Raw genomic sequence first — 22,794 nt, forward strand, 5'->3', positions numbered from 1 at the left:
CTGACTTGGACTAGCTCTTGGTGTTCCGTCACCGAGGCACGTGCCTAGGCGAGCGACATGCCGACATGTATGGTCCAGCTCCAGGCCCGCTCTGTGCAAACCTTCAAACATGCTTTTGGACTGGTTTGACTTATAAGCCATAACTGAAAGTACTGTTAACTGGTTTGATGTAAAAGAAAAATACTGTTCGTTAGGCTAATAAGTCATGGCTTATAAGCCAAATACGACAAGTGACCAAATCCAAGTACGGAAGCAGGTGAGGTGACAGAGATTGATTAGATCCTAATCTTACTGCCCAGTTTTCACCACAAACTTCTACGGCTGATTCATTCTCCATGCCAGTTTCTTATACCAATCATAATTTACCATGGAGGGCATATAATTGCGCTGGTTCCATTCAAAAGTAGTATATCTAAAATCAGTAGAAATAGAAAATTCTGAACTCGTACTATTTATATCTAACACAAACATATTTTTGTTATCCGTACAGCTCCCTCTCCTAGTTGGCCTGACAAGGTCAGTATCACATCCTACCACTTTTTACGACAGCACGGGATCAGTTTTACAGCGGACGTCTTGCGTCTCTTTCGCTGGTGGTGACCTAACCAAAACCAAGCATGTATTTATAAGCCTGACGGGGCAGTTAGTTGCAATTATGGGTTGCGATCACTGTGTCAGTCGTCAGACACCACACCAGTGACAAACAACTGAGGCAACGTATCATGTGCAAAACAACAACTGAACACGAAAATTCCTGCGGTTTCCGCGTGGAAATTTTGAGCCCGCGAGCCGATCGGATCTGCTGGGACTGACCAGTAGCCTGCGTGCTCTCCGAATGCGCGTTGGCGGCGGTTGGCCGATGGGGACTCAGCTCCATGCTATGCAATTGGTGCATAGACCTCTCTCTCTTTGGTCGGTTGGTCCTTCGGAATAGTCTGCCAGTTTTCCATTGATAGCTTCTGAAAACGTAGTAGCGCTCGATCGGTCACTGTCAGTAGCTGTGATTATTGTCGTAAACCCATCTATCACCTGCAGATATATGCATGGTGCTTTTTATCTTAGAGGTCAATTTTGAACAGGAGAACACCGGTTTTTACTTTCTATATAGGGTTAACTGATTATGACGTGGAGTGGTAGTGAAGCCTAGCCGGTGGCAGTCATCAGTCAACCAGGGACAAACCAGACTGCTTGGCAACCAAGCAATTTTTGAGGTTTGCTTGTCATTTGGTCAACGAAATTAAATGGGTGTAGAAGAACCTAGTAGCTCTCTGTCTACAGTCCTCTCACCAAGAGAATCAGCTACTCATCACGAATAAAGCCATCTTCTGTCAAGGAATTAATCAGGATTCGATGCTTTATTATGTCAACTAGGTAGTATGCTCGTGCGTTGCTACGAGACAACTAAACTTTTATACTAAAAACACACGGATCGCACGATAAGATAACAATATTGTAAGACATTAAACTGACATTTAATCAAAAAGCAAAGTTTATAAATTAACAGTCACTAAGAGCACCGCACCGCAGGCTTACAAACTCTACTATATAGACCTTTCCGTGACATGGCTAAAATAATATTTTATATCAGCAAGAAGTCTTCGATATTACAAACGAAATAAAGCAATCAAATATGTCCGACAAACATTGCTCAATCCACATATTTTGAACTTGTTTGACCAATAAAAATGCACAAAATGACTATTATATTAAACTAAATTCATATCCATCATCTATTCAAAGTGTATGTCACAAGCGTGTAAATAATTTTAATATTATTTAGTTATCTAAATCTATGAGACGCGACACGGTGTCTTTAGCAAATTCTTGAACTCGACGACATATGGCTTCATCAACAAGCAGACGATTGCATAGGCCTATAAACAAATAAAAAAACTTTTAGGTCAGTGTTGTAGTCAATAAATTAAATCAATGAATTACCCCATAAGGAAGCTAAATGAGTAAGAAATTGTAAAGGAACCCAACCAACTAAAGGATCTTACGAAACATTATACGTAATAGCCTTTATTTATATGTATACACCAGCTCAGCTTTGTAGCGTTTATACGTTGAGGAGAACCCGTCTTCCACTCCTATCCATGAGTTTGGCCCCAAACAATGTAATTGGAATATGAAATGACCATGCTTATAAACAAAGTGTTCTAATCAGTAACTTGTAGCACTGAAAGCAATTTATTTCAAACCTGAATAATGCCAATGAAGATGGTTCCAAGTTTTTTAGAAAATCCTGAAGTTATGATAAAGCAAAAAATTCATAAAGGGCTGTTACAAAAGACCAACACAATATTGGAGACATTTGATTATCAGCAGAACTGAAAATATATGTTGCATAGAAGGCAACACCATATATCCATCCGAGTTGCTGAAAAACCATGAAGTCAACACCCACCGGTGCATATAAGATTAGCAGTTACATACCTGATAAATATTCTGAAAAGTTTCATATGATCAAATTCCAAATTCAATGATCAAAAGAGATGCGTATTCTAAAGGTATGCAGTTGAATAAATGATTCGTTACCATGACGGCATGTTGTGCCTACCACCGTGCAAGAACAATATTGTACCTATCCTTCTATCAGGTTGTCATGAAGATGGACACGTTTTGATAGCGCCACTCACCAGATTTTGGTCCAGTGAAGCCCTTTAGCACAGTTTTCAACTTTCCATGACCTCACCAAGGTAGGCACACTTCCTAATACAGTCACAGCAGTATCGTGCAAAATTTTGGAGGCCATACACAATCGACATTCACGCATTCACATCCATTTGCATATACACTCATAGCTGTATTTACAATTGACAATAAAGGAGAAAAAGGCAGAGCATACCTGAGTTGGAGGCGACATTGTTGGCGCAGGGGCAGCGCGAGGGAGATAGCCACACGCTGGGGCGGTGGTCTGCAGGGGCTAGGCGCGGGCGAGGTAAAGCAGCCTGATTGCGCCAGCGCTTGAGTATTCATTCTTGGCCGCCTCTGAGCTGTCGGAAGCCTCAAAATTTTCAACAAGATAAGAGTATTAAAAAAATAATGACTCTTAGCTCATGCGTTGCATAGGGAGCTAAAAAATCCTTTGCTATGGTTAAACATCACACAGTTCGGACATTTTTTTTCTATACAAATTCAGCATACTTTATGATGGTTGACAAGTGCATTCATTCATCACGTTTGTCCTCGATCAAAATTAATTACAATTTATTTCATTCATATTAGTTATCCAACAGTTCAATTCTTTTTGGGTGTTCTACAAAATTTTTACCGCACCAACATCCAGCAATTTCATCTCTATCTCTATCTCTACCCCTATAATACACCACTTTAAATTATCCTACAGCCACCAAACAAATCTCACCTCTACAGTCACGACCTAAACTACGTCCACCCCACAAAACGCACACACAAAAAGATGACATTAAAAATGTGCGCACCGGATTAACTCTCATTCATTCTATCTCCTTGCTCGACCACATTCGACGGCCGATATTCTTTGGATCTCCCACCCCGATCTCCCTACTTCACCGCTCCACCCCAGCGTCCGGGCCCTCGAGCGTCCGCGGCAGAGATCGTGGCTGCCAGAACGGCGACGGCCTCATCTCGTTCTAGGAGTTCAAGGTCATGATGGCCGGGGGCGGCTGCTTCGCCCAGATCGCGTAGGTTCCGTTCCCCCTTTCTCGCGCCCGTCGAATCTGCTGCTCCATCCATCTGTCCTCTGTTTTGTTTTTTCGGTCCTCCCCTCTCTCCCTTCACAGCCGAGCGTGTGGCTGGCGTGTGCGGTTTTAAGTGTATATACTATATAGAAGCAACGATCGAAAGATTATGAAGCAGTAGCGCTAGATTCTTTTTTCTACTAATAGTCGGGAACTGCTGAGGATATTGATTGGAATACACTGTTCGGAGCTAACTTCTGTTCTAATCCGCTTCCTATTCTATATAGATGCGATGCTTTGGGTTTGTGGATGAAAAAGCAAACGATTGGAATCTATGGATCTCTACTAATTCGAGTTTCCACTGTTCGGAAATCGGAATCTCTGATCATTTTGCAGTAGTAATTCTTGTTTGCTATTTGTTTGATCCAGTGTGAATCTGATAATTTTTGCAGTGTTAGCTGGATCTCAGTAAGCTGACAATTCAGTTCGATTCAGATAAAGCTGTAGTAACCTGCTACTCCATGTTCCTTCTCCTTGAGGAATCCAAATCCTACATGCTTTTGTTAGCAGAACTCCACCTGGCGAACAAAATATTCATTAGGTGAATGAACTGGGTTATACTGTAGTTGAAATGCTGAGATGCAGTACGAATGAATTGGTTTATACATACAAATCAGAGTGGAGTCCAACATGATTCACACTTAAGATTGCAGTTAAGTTAGAAAGCTGGAACTGTGTGGAATTTCCAAAGCAGGAGTATATGTTTATGTTTCCGAATGAGTAGCTTACACAGGATCAGATAGATAGTCATGATAGTGGTAGGTTTGTACACCACCACCGACATTACATACAACATTCCTTGCCATTTATTTGTTTGTTAAGTTGGGGTCTGTTTAGTTCCCCTCTAAAACGCCAAATTTTTCAAGATTCCCTGTCACATCGAATCTTTGGACGCATGCATGAAATATTAAATATAAATAAAAAATAAAACTAATTACACAGTTTAGACAAAATCCACGAGACGAATCTTTTAAGCCTAATTAGACTATGATTAGACACTAATTGTCAAATAACAACGAAAATGCTACAGTATCGTTTGCCAAAATTTTCGGCATCCAAACGGTGCCTTGCTTAGTAAAATAAGTACTGTTACTACCTCCATTCCCTTAGTTGTTAATAGTTAGCTAGCTCATACTAACTGGTTTGGGTTGATAGTTGTTAGCGGGGTACTCCCTCCCTTATAAATTATCTATAAGTTGCTTTGACTTTTTTATATATATTTTGCTATACATCTATAATAATATGTCTATATTAATACTCTTCTCTAATCTACTAGATCCATTTGTCTACTAGATTCGTTGCTTTTTCTTTTTCTCTTGAATTGTTGCTTCGTTTCCTGCAACAAGTTGGTAAGGATTTGCCGCCTTCTTCTGTAACTTTTTGCAACTATTGCAGCTTCAGAGCTGCATATTGGATTGGACAAAGGAGCAGAACAATGACGATGCCTCACTGCGGGTGGACGGGTGGAAAACCAGGAAGCTGCCAAGTGGACTGCCAGTGGTTCCTCAGTCCTCACGTCGCCGAGTGTACTGCTGGTCAGTTCATGTACCCTTCTGTCTCTGCCTCGCTCCCATGGCTTCGGTGGAATCTGCACATTTAGCCATGGCGATGTGCCGCTTTAGCTGCTGTGGAAATATTGCAATTTTTCCTATGTTGTCTTCCTAGCAAACTGCAGTGCAGACTGCAGAGTGGTAATTTTAGTTTTGGCAGTTTCTATAATCTGAAAATTATTAATATGGAGAGGAACGGTTATTGCCCTTGTGATGCATAGGAATTATATTATATGCTTTATTAAATATATGTACCGTGCTCAAGTCATGATTTATTCTATATATTTCTTTGAAAATGAACTGATTCTTTCCATTTCATTTTTCCAATATATGACGGTTGTTTTTATGTATATCCCTGAATGAAGCCGTGGCGTTAGCACGGGCACTATACTAGTTCATATTAGTACTCATCCTTTTCCATGGAAAAAAAATTACACTAATCTAATTTGATCATGGTCATAGCTATTAATATCCCTTACTTTTGGGGGAAAATATATATTCTCAGGTGATCATAGATTCATCACTCTTATTCTCTTTAAAAAGATAAGTGTGATGTTCCCTTGTGGTGGCAGGGCAGATAGCTCCTGCCACTCCTTTCAAAGCTCCATGAGAAGCTTGTAACCACTTGATAGCCAATTTGTAGCCTGGTCAAGAACATGTTAGCCCAAAAAAGGATCTGCACAAACAAAAATCTTGCTTAACCAAAGGAAGCACAACACCATAAAATGAGACCATAATGAAAATTTGGATGTACAATATCTTCAAAATTAGTATTAGTGGAGGTAGCCTACTGCAGGTGCTGGAGATGAAGTTTGAAGCTTCTAGGCCATAACTGAAATACTAAGACACGTCTTCCTCATACATTAGCACCCAATGGAATTATCCAAACGTGTACTGAACTAAAAAAAGAAACGAATGTATCACAAATGCATTTACAATGCAATCAACCATGATATTCATTTGGTGATGTCAAACTAACAATAAGTGCCCTGCCTCAATGTTGCATGATTTTTTACTTCATAATTGATTCACACAAAATAGGAAATAGGCAAGAAATTGCAATGGTCTTTCCAAACTGATGTTAAATAATATGACTAAAGAAAAAACAACCTTCTCCAATATATTTATATGTTTGCATAGCAAATGCAACCAATAGATATTATGGTAGTGACAAATTCGAGTCAAGAAGAGTGAAACCCAGATCACAGAACTGCGACCGCAAAAAGTGCATTGAACTTTAAAGACATCCAGATGCCAAGGAATTAACTAATGAGCTGGGATTGCTTAAATAAATTTGAGTGTGTATTCATATGCACACACTGTATAACCTAAATCCTTCTTCCAATATTTCAGTGTATCATCCCAAACAACTGAACCTATAATTTCTTTATGTTCAATGCAGCAAGGTAGTTTTTCCTCACCTTTTATCTTAGTGTTTGATGTGTTATCCCACTTTACTTCCTTAAGTTCGATCTTAAATTCTGCAAAAAGAAGCGAGGTCAACATTTCAAATTTTTGTTCAACATTATAGGTGGATTGGCACAAGTTTGTGAACCATAGCAACTCTGTTTCTTTAACCAAAATGCATCAGTTTCACTCTTCATAGTTGCTATGTGATAGTACTATTGCTATATTGCCTCCTCCATACTAAGCAACTAATCTCTCTGCAATACACAGATGTAAAGGACTTTTTTTTATTATTTCTAATTCTAACTACACAGTGACATATCAGCAATGTGGGGTATCGGGTACCTGCAATGGAGGATCTTTGATGAAATGTTTGGTGATCAATTTGATGTCATGAGATGTGCTTTTGTCAGCAGAATGGATTCTACATGTTTGCACTCTACCAAGCTTGCATGATTGATCCATCAAGAAAAGCTTGCATGATTGATGATGGAATCATTGATCAGCTACACAACCTTACAGTGCACACTTTCACCACTACACCAAGTAAATGAGCAGTCCCCTGCAACAGCACAGTTAATAACACATAAGCTTAGAAACATGTTGGTCTAATAAAGGACAAAATAAGTAACTATTTATGGTTTATCTCTTGCACTGGCCATTAAAAAGGTCATTTAACTATAGTTCAAGCATCGACAAAACCGCCTAAGATACATTGCTGTAGATAGGAATCTGTTTGGGCAGTAAGATAGTGTATTAATGTGCCAGGTCAGTAGTGACTCTTGGTTGATTACTTCTTGGGCCAGAGTGGGAGCTGGGCACGCCGAGTCAGTTCTATTTGAACCTAATGCTGTCAAATTAGCTCTGAATATCAGGTTGATAGCAGATATGCAAGCATTCCATGAGAGTGCTAAAAAAGCTCTCGTGTGCATATGGAAAAATTCACAAACAAAAGCGGGCCATTGTAAGTTAATGGCAATTCGCGTGCATGTACCCATAAATTTCTACATAACAGTAGCTAGTTCTCCTCACGCCTAGAGGAGCATACCATATGCAGTGGTTGATGTGCTTTAGTTTGTTTAGTCAGTGGCTCTGAATACTCTAATGAGAACAGTTTAGAAAAATCCAGTACCGTTGCCTCCTCTCAATACCCATTGTGGATTGTTGTTACCTCTAGAAACAGTTATGTAGGTTCCTATTGCAGATAATTACAGAGCGAATATACGGCACCCAACCTATGAGTACTACTCAAAGATGTTTCAAGAAAAATCATTAATACCTTTGGTTTCCTCGGTACATAAAAAAGGATGGGGTGTAGCAGACCTGAGATAAGAAAAATGATTAATAGATGTTAAACTTAATGGAATAAATAACATTCTAATAAGTTAGGCTGTCCTGAAATTGTTGAAGTCCCTAAAACTAATTTTCTTTTTCAAACAACAAGTACAAATAGAATAAAAGATAATGCATTCGTTCTGTAATCTTGCACATTGCCAGCCCATTACAATAATCTTACATATGAAAAAGAAGATTGTGACATGATCGATCATTTACCAACTTAATTTTTAAACAATCATGAAAAACATCAGAAGGATACACTGTTGTAAAGCAGCCACCCAACCATACCATTACAAATCCGTAACCAGGTTTAGGTTCTTCGTGTTTAGGCTTCTGGTTGGGAATCGTTCAGAACAATACCCCATGACAAAGAACCAAAAAACACATGTCTGAAAAGGACTACAAACTAAATGCATCGGTCTCCTCTCAAACCAAATGCATCGTTTTTTCCTAAGAATAAAGAATCCATATGCTAAAATTATAAGAAGTTACAACTACAATGGTTTTTTCTACTATAATGGATGAACCTGTAAGTTAAACAAACTGAGGAGTGTTATTCTGTATACAAATTCCCAGTAGATGATTAAAGCTGATTGTGACATCCAATCTAAAGTTTTTCAGGATGGGTCCAACCTCAGGTTAGATCAAGCCCATTACAACAACCTTACATTTAGAGAAAGGTGGTAAATAGCACATCTCAAGCCTATGCATTCCAAAACAGAAGCGTATTTATGTATCTTAACAGCAAAACAGAGTGTTGTTCTAGAAGTAACAATACTAAATTAGCAAACATGCCTCAGTTGTACGATCAGCATGAAGTCATGACAAGTTTTATTACACAGGGAAGAAGCAGAGTTTACTTCGTCTGATACCTAGGAGCACTATCAACCAATTTGTGGTTTATATACCTAGGAGCACACTATCAACCAATTTGTCTAGCAATAATTTCCTTTGATATATGCCCTAGCTGAAGAATTTTTATTTTGTCAATCAATATACTGGACATTGTGGAAACATAGCAGGCATAATACATGTACACACATGTAATTAGATCAGATCGGAATAGAAATAGCCAATTAGCTTAAGTTGGGGTTGGGTACTCTGCTTTGCACAACAGGAAGGGAAGAGAAGGGTTTTCACACCTGGTGGCAGCAGCGAGCCAGGGTGTAGGAGGACTTGAAGAAGCTGCTGCTGCTCGACGTCCACGCGTAGGGTTCCGATCGAGGCTCGAGGTCCGCGCGACGGGCTTCACCAGCAGCGCGCGATGGATGGGGCGGGCGCCGGGCTTCACCGGCATCGCTCGCGGCGCGGCGAGCAGGAGGGCCTCGTCCGGTGCCCTCGGTGGCTGCGGCTTAGTCGGGGGCGCTCGTCGGCGGCGGCGGCGTCGGGGTCCATGCGACGATGGCTTGTGGCGCAGGGAGCGGGGATCATGCGACGATGGCCTGTGGCACGGAGGCCGTTTTGTTGCGTTGCCATGACGGGGGCCGGCAACGTTGGGGCCCGCCGTGGCATTGCACGCCACCCGCGGGGGAGGGAAGCACCGCCGCCCGCACCTCGTGCTCAGCCCGCCCGTGCGGGTGCGACGCCGCGCCGTTGCGCCCCACCCAAGGGGGGAGGGGAGCACCGCCGCCCACACCCCGTGCTCGGCCCGGCTGCACGGGTGCGTTGCCGTGCTAGGGCCGGGGGGGCTCCCACCGCCGGTTGGTCGACGACGGCCGCGGGCGGGGTGGAGCTGGTGCGAGGCCGCGTCGTGGAGGGGCGTGATTGGGGGGAGATGGCCGCGATATGTGGCGGCAGGGGGAGGATGGAGTGGAGCGCGTGATGCGGTATCGCAAGGACGGGAAGGAGGAGCGACCCAAAAAAAAGTCGCACCAAAAAATTATCTTACTTTTATTCTTTTTAGTTGTAGGAGATGTTGAGCCATAAAAACCATAGAGGAGCCTCTGATGTAAGCCAACACATGGATGGAGACCAAATAGAGACCAACAGAAACTTTCAATTGCAGCGGCAAACACCTTGGAGGAACATAATGTAGCAGCAGCTTGGCAAAGCCGACTGAACTGAATGCCAAAGGCTGTCAGCTGGGTTGTACAATGCAAAAGGATGTTTCTAATAGGAGGGCTGCTACGACGAGCTACTTGGTGGTTGTGTCCATGAACCTGGTGGGGAGGCGACTGAAGGCCCCTGGCTGTTGCCCCGCCAGGCCACAACAACTGGACACACCGAGACTCCATGATGAACCTAACTGTGGAGATCTTGAAGCACTGATGGTTGCCTAACATTGATATAATTTTTGTAGCCCTTGAAGAAACTCAGACTACTAAGCCTGTGAAGGAGTTACTGCTGCTGCTGTGTCGAGTCCACATAAGGCCGTCAACGCCTTGACAACAGCATCCCTGAGGGGTCCTCTGAATAGGCTAAAGTAGCGCAGCAGCAGTGGCGGATTCAGGATGGGATAAGGAGGGGGCTAAGTAATGGACATGTTGATTGATAATGAAGATTTAATGATGATTTATGCTTGATGCTACAGTAATTTAAGGAGGAATTAAGGCTCACATGGGGGCTGCCCCCCGTGGATCCGCCAATGCGCAGCAGCAGAGCGTCATTGTTAAGTCCTTCTTCCTCGAGTATGCCGAGCCTCTTCATGAGGACTTGGTGGGCCTTCGCCTGAGTGTCGCCCCTAGGCCAGTTCCTAGCTGCAATGCGCACGCTCCTACGTGTAGGAGCCATGGCCTTCTTGCATCACTGCAATGGGCTGGCTCGACACGGTGGGGCCTGCAAGAAGGGTTGGGCAGAGGTTGTGAGATCTCTGCGACAAAGGTAGTCATTGGTGGCGTTGCAGTGTCTTCATTGTTTTCAGCCTCATGTACCTCAGATTCTGTGGCAGACATGACCAGTCGTTGCTGCTGTAGCTTGATGGTCGCGCAGCCCCGGCGCAAACTGGAGGTGCTTGGGCCCCTGGCTCTACGCCTGGAGTAGACAAGTCCAGGCCGGAACCGTACAGCCTGCATGCTCCCTTGCAGTTGCTCCACTAGAGCCTAGGGGCCTTCACATGTTCGCCTGGAGTAGACGTGGCCTGGGCGGAACCAGCGTTCTGCAGGCAAGTCTGGACGCTGCCGTTTGTCCCCGTGATGAGTCGGTGTGTCAGAGTCATTGTGGGGGATGATCTGCAAGACAGGTGGTCATAAGAGTATAAGACAGACGAAGTGGCTGAAGGCGAGGCCGGCGCAGCTCTACTCTGGGGTGCACTATCAGGCTATCAGGATGGGCAGTCGGTTACCCATTTTATGGAGGAGCTGGTGGTGGCAGCGTCCCTGACGGGTCCTCCACTTGACCCTGATTTGTACGCACCTTGGGTGGAGTTGGCGATGGACGGTGGTTGCTTCCGGCGCTGCCTCCAAGGTTCGGCGACTTGCAGCACAGGCGTGGTGCCGAGGACTCCGAGCGCATCGTTCTGGGACGCGGTTCGGAGCACGCCTGCTTGTGGTGCCTACGATGGGACGACCTTACTCTGCTTCTCCCGCGGGTGGGAGCTCGGCGATGGTGGACCGCCGGGCGTGCGGTGTTGAAGGTCGTGGCGAGTTGTCGTCGCTCCCTCGAGGCCTGGGTGGCAAGTCCGGGCTGCACCTACTGGTCGTGTCATCCGTGTCGCTGGAGGCAGATGATTGGCCGCCGTGGCCGTTGCAGCAGCAGCGTGATCTAGGGGCGTCGCCGGACCCCGTGATCAGGGCTCCGGTGTCAGCGGCTACCTGGACTCCGAGCACTCCCTCTCCCGATCCTTGGGAGCGCGCGATAGGCTGTCGAGAAGGCGCGAACTCTTTTTCACTAAGTAAAAAAACGGTTTGCAGTAACACGATGATTTTTTTTTTATAGGGGTGGCTGGTGATGGAGCCGCCCCTACAGTGATGTGCTTGGGAGTCCAGGCACCAGCCGTCCCTACAAATGGAACAGTAGAGACGGCTGGTGATACGAGTCGCCTCTATAAATGGGTCTGATTCGTAGAGGTGGCTCACTCACCAGACGCCCCCGGCGTTGCTATTTGTAGGGGCGGCTGGTGATTGAGCCGCCCCTACAAATTCCCACATATAAATACCTTCGATTTGTAGGGTCAGCTCAATCACTAGCCGCCCCTACAAATGACCCACATATAAAGCAAACTGCAGCATATTCTTTCTCCTCGGGTCACTCACTCCAACCCGTGAAAAAAAGGTGGGAGAGGTCTTGGGCACCTTAAAAAATTGCTCTACTAAGAGGAAGGTTTTGGTCTCAAATCCTTTGGTGGAGAGATTGTACAAGGTAAGAAAATGCTATTCCACACTTTTTTTTGAAGTTTAATGGTTGGTTAGTGAGTAATTAGAGTTTTATTTTTCTCTCTCTTCTATGGTGCTTGAGCTACTTATGAAGCAAATTAGACCCAAGTTTTAAATGTATTATGGTAAATTAGGGAGAAGAACGAGGTCATACCCTTATTTGGTCCATGTTTTTTTTATTTTAGTGAACAATTATTTAGTTTTATGGATATTTCATGTGCATGTAGATCTAGATCTAGGGTTTGGTTTTTTTTATTAATTTTGGTTTTGTAAATTTGTGTTTGATGAAATTAGACTAGGGTTTGCATGAAAGATAATGGGTAAAATATAATTATTGCTAATTGTTGTCTTTGAAATTGTTTGTTGTAATCAACAAATATGTATTTTAATTATTTATGGATAAATGGGCCATTAATAATTTATCTTCTACCATGGTGTGTTTGTATGCTTCATGTAATTATATTTGATTTATATTCATATATATCTGAAGTATATACAATTATTCTCAAGTAATTATTAATTTAATTCATTTTTATATATATCTAAATAATAGTCCTTTAATGTTTGTTTGGTTATTGTTGTAAAAGATGGAGTACAAGAACTCTTGGATGTATGGTTCGTTAAGGTTTAAGATAGGTTTTCGTGAAGAGGTAGATAAATTTATTGAAGCCGCAAAGAAGCATGCAACGACATTGACAGAGAATAAGGATACAATTATTTATCCCTGTAAAGATTGCAAGAACCGTATGATATGGACAGATGTGACTATCATCAGATCACATTTGATTATGCGAGGATTTGTTGAGAACTACACAGTGTGGATTCATCATGGTGAAACGGTTATTGTTAACGACGAGGATAAGGAGGAATACGACGACGAAACCATAGAATCTCTGTCCCAATATTCAGCAGAGCTTGATGCACGAATGGATTTCGAGTTCGGCAATGAACAAGGTGGTGATGCTGGTGGTTGGGATGGTAACGATGAAGGTGGTGCCAAAAATGATGGTGGAGCACAGTGTCGGGGATGAAGATGATTTGGAGGACATGATTCGAGCCCTTAGACCAGAGATTTTACTAAATAGCCCGAAAGGTCTAGAAAATTTAGAAAGGGTGACAAAAGCATCGAAGGAGACTGTGTATGGTATTGAAAAGGGCTGTCCGACACATTAGACATTGCTACGTTTTGTGCTTGAGCTACTCATCCTGAAGGCTAAGTATGGCTGGTCAGACTGTAGTTTCAATGATCTATTGCATCTCCTGTCATGGGTGCTACCACAACTAAACTCAGTTCCCGCCAACACATACCAAGCAAAGAAGGTCATAAGTCCATTGATAATGGAGGTTGAAAAAATCTATGCATACCCCAACCACTGTATATTTTTTTGTGGCGAAACGTTCAAGTCACTGGATAAATATCCCCGGTGTGGGGCCAGCCGGTACAAGAACAATGACCTTTACGGTGGGGACAAAGCCTCCACGGGGAAAAAGAGGAATATGAAGGGTACAAAAAAGGTGGTACAAGAATCTCAGCCCCTAGAGGACACTCCATTAGGCAACGATGCAAAGCAGAGAAGAATTCCTGCCTTGGTAATGTGGTACCTGTCAGTGACCGACCGCTTGAGACATATCTTTCTAAACCCTAAAGAAGCCGCACTCATGACGTGGTGGGATGATGAGCGCAAGGTGGATGATGATAAGATTGCACACCCGACTGATCGTAGTCAGTGACAAAGGTTCGATGAGAAACACAAAGAATTCAGCGATGACCCAAGGAATGTACAATTTGGCTTGAGCACTGATGGAATGCATCCCTTCAATGAGAGGATGAGCGACCACAGTACTTGACCAGTGATCTTGACCATGTACAACATCCCAACATGGTTGTGTCAGAAGAGAAAGTACCTTCTCCTCACTATTCTTATTTCTGGCCCTAAACAACAAGACATTGATATAGACGTGTTCCTTGAGTCTTTGATGCAAGAAATGAAGAGGCTATGGAGGCATGGGGAGCCAATGTACGATGCGTTCCGAAAGGGGGACTTCATATGTAGAGCAATAATATTTGTTACTACCAATGATTACCCCGCGCTGTTTGCTTTGTCTGGACAGATCAAAGGGAAGACAGGATGCTTGGTTTGCTTGGATGGTACTATATAGGTGTACCTGAATGCATCCAAGAAGATAGTTTACCTAAGGAACCGACGCTTCTTAAAGATAAGTCACAAGTACCGCAACAAATTATTCTTTAGATTTTATGACAACACCCCGGAGATTGAACCCCCTCCGGAGAGACGTCATAACGGAGAACACATGTACAAAATGGTGAAAAACATACGCATCGTCTATGGAAAAAAGAATCCAGATAGGACGAACAGAGATAGAAGCATACCCCCTGTCGAAGACGTACCTTTCAAGAAACAATCGATCTTCTTTCAGTATCTGCCTTATTGGCTAGACTTGGAGGTCCCCCATGCCATTGATGCTATGCACGTGCAGAAAAATGTCTTTGAGAGTCTCATTGCTACCTTGATAGACACAGGCAAGTTAAAGGATGGCCTGAAATCACGGAAAGACATGGTGTAGCTAAATGTGATGCCACAGCTTCACCCGGTACCTGAGGCTAATGGAAAATAAACTCTGCTCGTGGCGTGCTTCAATCTAACACCAGACGAGAAGAGAGCTATATGCACTTTTTTGAGGGGGGTCAAAGTCCCGACTGGGTTTTCAGCGAATGTGAAAAAGCTAGTGTCGATGAAGGACTTGTCAATAACACACTGCAAGGCTCACGATTGTCATATGATGCTGACATTGTTTCTATCTATTGCAATCAGGGCTATAAAGCCAGAGTTCTTGAAAATGGCCATCACCCGCATGTGCTACTTCTTTTTGAAGATCTCATAGAAGACGATTAGCAAGCAAGAGCTGAGTGACCTACATGAATTTGTGGTGGAGACACAAAATCAACTAGAGATGTGTTTACCTCCTGCTTTTTTTGATATAATGCCACATCTCATGATTCACATGGTTCATCAGATACAGGCGCTGGACCCTTGCTACTTGCATAAAATGTGGTCCTATGAGCGGTTCATGTCGGTTCTAAGTCGATACGTGCATAATCGAGCATACCCAGAGGGCTCCATGATAGAGGGTTACAGTACTGAAGAAGTCGTCGAGTGCCATCAAGAGTACCTAAAAGTACAGAAAGGGATTGGTAAACACGATTCTCGTCACAAGGGTAGGCTGGCTAGGAAGGGCATCAGTGGTAGAAAAGTGTTCATCGACCATGATTACAAAGAGGTGAGTCGGGCGTATTACAATGTCTTGCAGAGTACACAATTGATGCAACCGTATATTGATGACACTGTTCGCCTAAACGGCCGTTTAGCCCGTTTACACACCGTTTAAACGCTACACGGTGGTACACCGTTTCCGTTTAATCGGTTGTTTTGACCGTTTAAACGGCCGTTTTTCCCGTTTAAACACCCGTTTTGCCCGAATAATAGGCTAAACGGTAGGTGACCGACTGTTTACCGTTTAGCGTTTAGGATAACACTGATTGATGAACACTTGGCTTTCATTATGGCGGAGAGAAATGACCATTCGGATGATTGGGTCATGAAACAACACAAGCAACGACTAACTACATGGTTGAAGGACCAAAATATACCACTTGGAGAAACCATAGACTCTATTACCATCAGTAGGTTGGTAGAGGGGCCATCGAGACAAGTGACATCTTGGAATGCTTATGATATCAATGTGTATACGTACTATCTACGACTACTACTGTATCTAAGTGGCTGCTGCTCTTAACTACTGGCTGCTACACTTCTCTACTCCTCCTCTACTCTACTCCTCTACTATTACTCTATCTACTATTACTCCTCCTCTACTCTAATCCACTATTTACCACATCTAAGTTACTAGATTTTGATGTGCAGGGGTCTTCTAACCATGTGGCAGCAGTCAACTATTTTTGGTATTTTGCCTATCCTCTATATTTGGGAAGCAACAACTGCTTTTTTTTACACCTTTTCCTCTCTATGTTTGTTAAGCAAATGTTGCTATTTTTGCCAAATCTCCCCTCTCCTCTCCTCTCCTTTATTTTGCTGATGATGAAATTATCCAAGTCCATATATTGTATGGAATATGAGCTGATGATCAAGAACTTGTGAGGAACTTGGCATCATTAGCAGCCGCCCCTACATTACCTTCTCCTCTCTTCTCTGTTATGATGCCTTGATGCTTCAAGTTCATGATCAAATGATGATTGACATGTTTCTGAGGCCTCTACTACTGCTACTACTCGTTTTTTTATATATTGCTGTTTAAAGGACTACTTTGGTTTATAGACCTTTTTTATTTCTTATACCTTCTCGTGTACCTAAAGCACACTTTCTTGCATCTATTAGAACAAAGCGCAAAATAATGTCGTGGACACCAGACAGTGTAGCCCGATGCCTCAAGCATGATGAGCAGCCAACCTATGAGGAGCAAGCACTAGAGGACCAGCTTACTCAGGAGTAGTTCGATAACGAGTTAGAAAAAGATCTAGAAGTGATGCTTACTCGAGAGCAGTGTGACGTGGAGGAAGGGGGAGCAGAAGGAAGAGTAGGAGAGAATGCTGAAGGCGAAGAAGAAGAGGATGATGATGACTCAGAAGAGGGATATGTAAGTCCCAAGGATCCTTTCCCACGTGAAGCCAGAAGGAGGTCAATGGAGGAAGATTTGGACAAGGATTTTGACCCGAACGAGGAGGTAGGAAAAAAGCCTTAGCTTGTAAATTTTGCTAAAGCTTTGGCTGTGTTACCTCTACTAACACTTTGACCTGTCGTATATACATGTCCCTCCTAAAACTTGGAAAAGACGACGTCGACATCCACGACATCTCGCTGGACAAGACGGAGTAGAGGAAAGGAGAGCAGAGGCAACAGCTACAGAGACGGATCACGATGCCTCTGCTCCACAACCTAAAGACACAACCACGAGTACCAAGCCTAAGAGGAAACAAGGGGATAGAAAAGGAAATCTATATCCAGATAAGGCATGCTATGTGATAATGGAGGTCGGACCAGCAGGGGAGATCCTTGAGCCGAAGGAATTAAGAGGACAATTCCGTAATGCGATCAGGGCCCTAGTAAGAAATAAATTAAACCCAGCAATCCCTAACAGGAAAGAGGTACTAGAGAACAAAAAGAATAAACTATGGGATAGGCAGCTGAAGCTCAATTTTAGATTTTCGGAGGGTAAGCACGAACTGGTAAAAAATGCTTTTAGGATGATGGGAGAGTCATTCCGATGTTGGAGGTCGGTGCTCAACACAAAGTATATCCAAAAGGGGTTAACTCCCTTCAACGAGTTCGGCAAAATAACTCCTAGTCAATGGAAGGAGCTCATGGCTCAAAAGACTTCACCGGAGGCATTGGAGCCCAGTGCCCGTAACACCGAGCTGGCGAAGAGGAACAAACACCACCATCATCTAGACCTCGGTGGCTACTATGCCAAGGAAGAGCAGTTCAGAAAGATGGACGAAGAGGCCACAACTGCTGGGAATATCGATGTGACAAATTTGAAGGTACACTCAAGGAATTGGATATATGCAAGGAGTACAGAATCATCCAGCGGTAATCTTAAGTTTGATAAGCCAAAGACCCAAGAGGCAGTATCAAGGCTACTGAAATATGCTGAAGACAAGGAGAAGGGCTCATTCAATCCTTCTAGGGAGGGACGAGCTTAGCCTTGGCTTGGGAAACAAGGAGCACATAGGCCGCACCAGGGGGCTATGGAAAAAGACGACCTAGAAGTAAGGATTCAAAGAGGATAGGCACATGTACAAGAAATATGGCAGAGACCAGGAGACTAATCTTGAGCTCCAAGTGAAGGCTCTAGTTGCAAAGGTGCTGGAGAAGCAAGGACTATCTACGGAGCCACGAATATTAGTGACGCCGCTGGGAGAACTGGCATTAGTTGGCAGCCCTTCGAAAGTTCTTAGCAGCCAAGGTTCCACTATAGCCACAACCCCTGTCGATCGCATATGGGAACCAACTAGTTGCACCTTGGTGTTTCTCAGCGGCCGATAGAACACTGTGATGGAGGTGGCAACAGGTGTGGCACATCCCCCTGGTGGCTTACACCACAATAATAAGATACCACCAAACTACACTAGGGTCAACGTGCATACCGTGAAGCTCGAGTTCATGCAGTGGAGGATAGACTATGCAACTCCTGAGGGGCTGGTGTTACTCAGAGACATTATGGGGCAGTTCATCCTCTGGCACAAATAGGACATTATATTGACTGCTTCTTCGCTGCCTCCCCCTCTCCCAAATTTGGAGCAAGTTGTTGAGGTCGGGGAGATATTTTCACCGTCTCGTGACCACCACATTCCTAAGATGCCACATTCCTCCCCACCTCCTAGTGAGCATGTGCCTGATGAGATGCCACAACCTTCTCCAGCTCGTACCGAGCAAGTGCATGATGAGATGCCATAGTCTTCTCAACAAGCACAACCGATACATGAACAACGAGTGCCTCCTGAAGAAGGTGATGCACAAGAAGATGATGACGTGCCTGAATGGGAACTTTGAAAGAAGCATCCAATCACCATAAGGCCAATTTATGTTCTAATGAAAGACATCTCGTCCGTGTCCAAGTGGTATTCCCATGACTAGTTCAAGCCTGACAACCAAGTTAAAAAAAGTCCCATCACGGGGTTCTGAGGAGGCCGTCACTAGCAAACTCCACCAAATTGCAAAGCAGTATCCAAATATTGATGCCATCAAATGGTCAAAGGATTGCCCGAAAACATATGAAAGAGGCAAGCCCTTCCTACCAAACCGGGACATCCAGCGCCTACCACTTGGAATGAGAAGGTTTGATGATTAGTACTTGCGTGTTCTCCCAATGAGCATAGACCTCATACAAGCATGCTTCCCCACCAGCACATTTAGAAGCCTAGCTAGGAAAATTGTCTTTGACTTCAAGGACATGTAGACATGCTTTCACTTGGGAGCAATGGAGATGAATCTAATTCGCACGTGGTGCCTGTAAGTCCTTGTCCTCCAGATATGATATGAATGTAATCTTTGAATTTTGTTGTAACTAACCCACGCCATGATTTGTAGAATGCAAGTGCACATTGTCAAACAAATGCCAAGTGTGAAAGCCGGGTATCTAGACCCTCAAGCTATAGCCCAAACAAATTTTAATTACCCTAAACAGTGGAAACTGGATGCCAAAGAGCTAGCTACTGCAAAGACTCTTCCGGAGAAAGAGCACATTCGTATGGCGAAACTAAGGGAAGAGTCCCTTAAGGTTGCGGCATACATTGCCCTGGCTTTCAAAATTCTCCAACAACACTCTACTGTATGGCTACCATACAACTTCGAGTAAGTTCAACTCTATACTTAAAGCTTTGTTCGATATATTTTATTCGATGCAAAAGATCTTATCTAGTTCTATGATTAAATCCATGTAGCAACCACTGGATTTGTATAGCCATCGATGTTGGAAGGAGCATGGCATGGGTCTTTTATTCAATAGATAGGGACCCGGTGACATACAAAGACTTCATATCGATTCTTAAGATGTAAACATATCGACAATCCTCATTAGCTTATATGTTTGTATACATACTTGTAACGTTCACTTTTGGATACTAACAAGTTGTATTTGCTAAAATAATTTGAACATGGCTTTTAGGTTCTATGTCACTAAACATCATGGAAGGCATGATCCAGCAAGGAAGGAAAAGCTGGCTATAAAAACACTATGTGCGGTAAGTGTAACTTACTTCTTTAGTACTCCATTACATGGTTGTCAAAAGCATTACTTAACATTTTCATATGCAAAACACACAATGCCCTAAGCAAAAGCCTGGGAGTGTACATTGTGGATACTATATATGTTCTATAATGAGTAACACCGGTGCCTACAGGAGACACCCCTTAAGGGTAAGTTTGAACCTCTTCACCCATAGTATAAAAACTTCGTACATGGTATGAAATACTAATCCGAAACTTGTTCTCTTATAGTGGAAAGAAGAGAAAGGAATGAAAAGAGACCCATACAAGGATGACCAACTCTTAGAGCTCGTCGATGACCTTTGCAACTTCATATTGGACCAGATTGTACACGTCAAAGGCGCCTACCATGACTGAGAGTCTGACTTAGGTAGAAATCCTCAGTACCAACACCTTCATGAGACTGAAAGGCTAGCTCTAAGATGTTGATAACAATGTGTATGGAATTTGTATATTTAATGATGGATTGTATATATTCTTGTGAATTGGACTTGTAATTGTAGTTTATATAATACTCTTGATCGGAATGCTAGCCGCGGGGCGTTCGTCAACGTGAACACGGTTCGGAATGCTGGTCGTGGGGTGTTCAGCAACGTGAACGTGGTTTGGAATGCGGGTCGTGGGGCGTTCGGCAACATGAACGCTGGATGGAATACGCGGAAACAAACAGTGTTCTGGTCAAATTTGAATTGTAAATTTGAATTTTTTTGGTGGGAAAACGTACTGTAGGGGTGGTTCTAGATTGAACCGCCCCTACAAATAGGTATTATAGAGGTGGCTGGTACTACAGCCGCCTCTACAAATTAATTTGTAGGGGCAGCTAGTAATACGAGCTGCCCCTACAAATCGATTTGTAGGGGCGGCCTAGAAACCGTCCCTACAAATGCATGATTTGTAGAGACGGTTCGGTAGGGGTGGCTGACTAAACCACCCCTACAAAGGGTTATGAGCCACCCCTAAAAAACATTTCTATAGTAGTGCTTGTTGCCCCGGCGTTCGCGATGCCCTCGACGGTCGGCGTCGTCATCACGCTGGCTGCTGCTGCGGACATCTACAGGTGGTGGGTCAAGACGGTCGCGTGGCACCCTTTTGCCATCAACGATGTTGTAGTACCACTTGTAGTCATAGGGGAGGGGGTGCATGCCCCTCTCTTCTTGGTGGGTCCTCCACTAGGTCAAGGTGTACCAGTATCTTGAAGGTGATTCCATGGCGACCACGAAGAGGCGGACCATTAGGAAATTTTGCTTTCTTGCATGACAAGGTGAGCTAGGTTACCTTTGGGATGTTCGACAGGTTGTGTGTCCTGGCCTAGAGGCAGAGGGACCTGGTGTCCTCTTAATCCAGCGATGACTTCTCGACGTAGTCAAGGTCGTAGGCTCTTGCAACTGCCCTCTTAGCGATGTTCTCGTTCCAGGCATGAAGCAGGATGCCCTCGAGGCATAGCCAAACATGGTACTTTGGGTTGCAGATGTCATAGTGTGTGAGCAACTACCAATGCCTAGTGTGGATGTCGAGGTCACCATAGGGGAACCCCCCTTGGCCACAGCTTCATCACGTTGGTGATAGTGCTTTAAGTCGATGAAGAAGTCCACGAGGAAGTGCTTGATGACGGAGACGTCCTCTAGACGGACACCAAACCAGTGGTAGATGGCCTTTTTGATGACCTTTGGCTCCACCACCGAGCAATTCTTCCCCAGCCAGGCCACCATGCCATTCATGGAGAGGCGGTCAAGCTCGCGATCCATGTCATCGATGGAGAAGGACACCATAGCAGTGTCTTAGGGGTGGTCCAAGGGGTCCCTAGGCCTGGGCATCATGGTCCATCTGAGTGGAGGGAAATTGTAGTTGTCAATTGGGGGAGGAGCTGCCAGGAGCTAGGGTGCTGGCTGTCAGAAGGTTGGACCTCTGCCTCTGCACTCTCTGCTTTTATGTCCCCAGTGGCCACAACTGATGCACCGCACTAGGGTCCCTGCACTCTGCAATGGCATGGCCAGTGGAGAGGCATCTGAAGCATTTACCTCTGATGTGGCTCAGGAGCTCCTTGTTGGTGTGGGAGCGCATCGATGTGACCTTGGTGGTTGGGGGCTTTGAAGATGCTAGATCTTTGTACTCGGGTAGTCGCCACTAGTGTTTCGGGCGAACCATGGACTAGCTAGCTTCTTCTATAGGTGGGGTGGTAGCTGGCATGCGTGAATGTGCCCCTAGCACCTTGTTGATGCTCCCTAGAGTCAACCCTATGTGGCCCGCTTTGGGGAGGAGTCACGCCTTCAATTTGGGGCACAATAGTCGGGTGGGGGAGGATTTAATGCTTTGTGTCTGGTGCACTGGAAGCAGGCCTTGTTGCATTGACTCTAAGACATGACCTTGGAGGCAATTTGCCATCGGGGAAGTAACTCCACATAGGAGAGGCACTGAGGGGAGAGGAGAAACTTACTCGCTTCAAGGTCCCACCTCCTGCTAGGTCCGCCGAGCAGGAAGCAGAAGTCTTCTCGAGGATGAGCTATGGCCCCACAATGATGGATTTGATGGTAGGGCGGCGGGGGAGGGGCGATGCGCTGGTCGCTGGGCTTGCGCTACCGCTGCACATGGTGGACTCAATCTGAGGCCATGGACTACCGCTAGCTAGGTAGGTTAGGTGTGGAGGATGGCCGCAGGGTGGGGA

The 22,794-nt window shown here is 44.3% G+C and overlaps 1 protein-coding gene across 3 annotated transcripts; it reads left to right on the top strand.

Moving 5' to 3' along the window:
• Window positions 1–15,907: 15,907 nt before the first annotated feature.
• Window positions 15,908–20,634, top strand: LOC136498403 (uncharacterized). Of its 3 annotated transcripts, none has more exons than XM_066494336.1 (6): window positions 15,908–19,376; window positions 19,455–19,718; window positions 19,808–19,918; window positions 20,032–20,107; window positions 20,199–20,282; window positions 20,364–20,634. In XM_066494336.1, exons 1-6 carry the CDS (start codon window positions 19,345–19,347, stop codon window positions 20,487–20,489), a joined length of 693 nt encoding a protein of 230 aa, XP_066350433.1. In that variant the 5' UTR covers window positions 15,908–19,344; the 3' UTR covers window positions 20,490–20,634. The 3 variants fall into 3 exon arrangements, with proteins under 3 accessions (XP_066350433.1, XP_066350434.1, XP_066350435.1); XM_066494337.1 differs by having other exon boundaries at window positions 20,205–20,282; XM_066494338.1 differs by lacking the exon at window positions 20,199–20,282.
• Window positions 20,635–22,794: the final 2,160 nt, after the last annotated feature.

The sequence above is a fragment of the Miscanthus floridulus genome, chromosome 12 (assembly GCF_019320115.1).
Source record: "Miscanthus floridulus cultivar M001 chromosome 12, ASM1932011v1, whole genome shotgun sequence".
NCBI classification, from domain to species: domain Eukaryota; kingdom Viridiplantae; phylum Streptophyta; class Magnoliopsida; order Poales; family Poaceae; genus Miscanthus; species Miscanthus floridulus.

Excerpts from the sequence above, each read along its gene's own strand:
- LOC136498403 (XM_066494336.1), top strand. The coding sequence starts at position 19,345 with ATGGAGATGAATCTAATTCGCACGTGGTGCCT. Across the intron at positions 19,919-20,031 it reads TTCATATCGATTCTTAAGAT|GTTCTATGTCACTAAACATC; the intron begins GTAAACATATCG and ends CATGGCTTTTAG. Across the intron at positions 20,283-20,363 it reads ACAGGAGACACCCCTTAAGG|TGGAAAGAAGAGAAAGGAAT; the intron begins GTAAGTTTGAAC and ends GTTCTCTTATAG.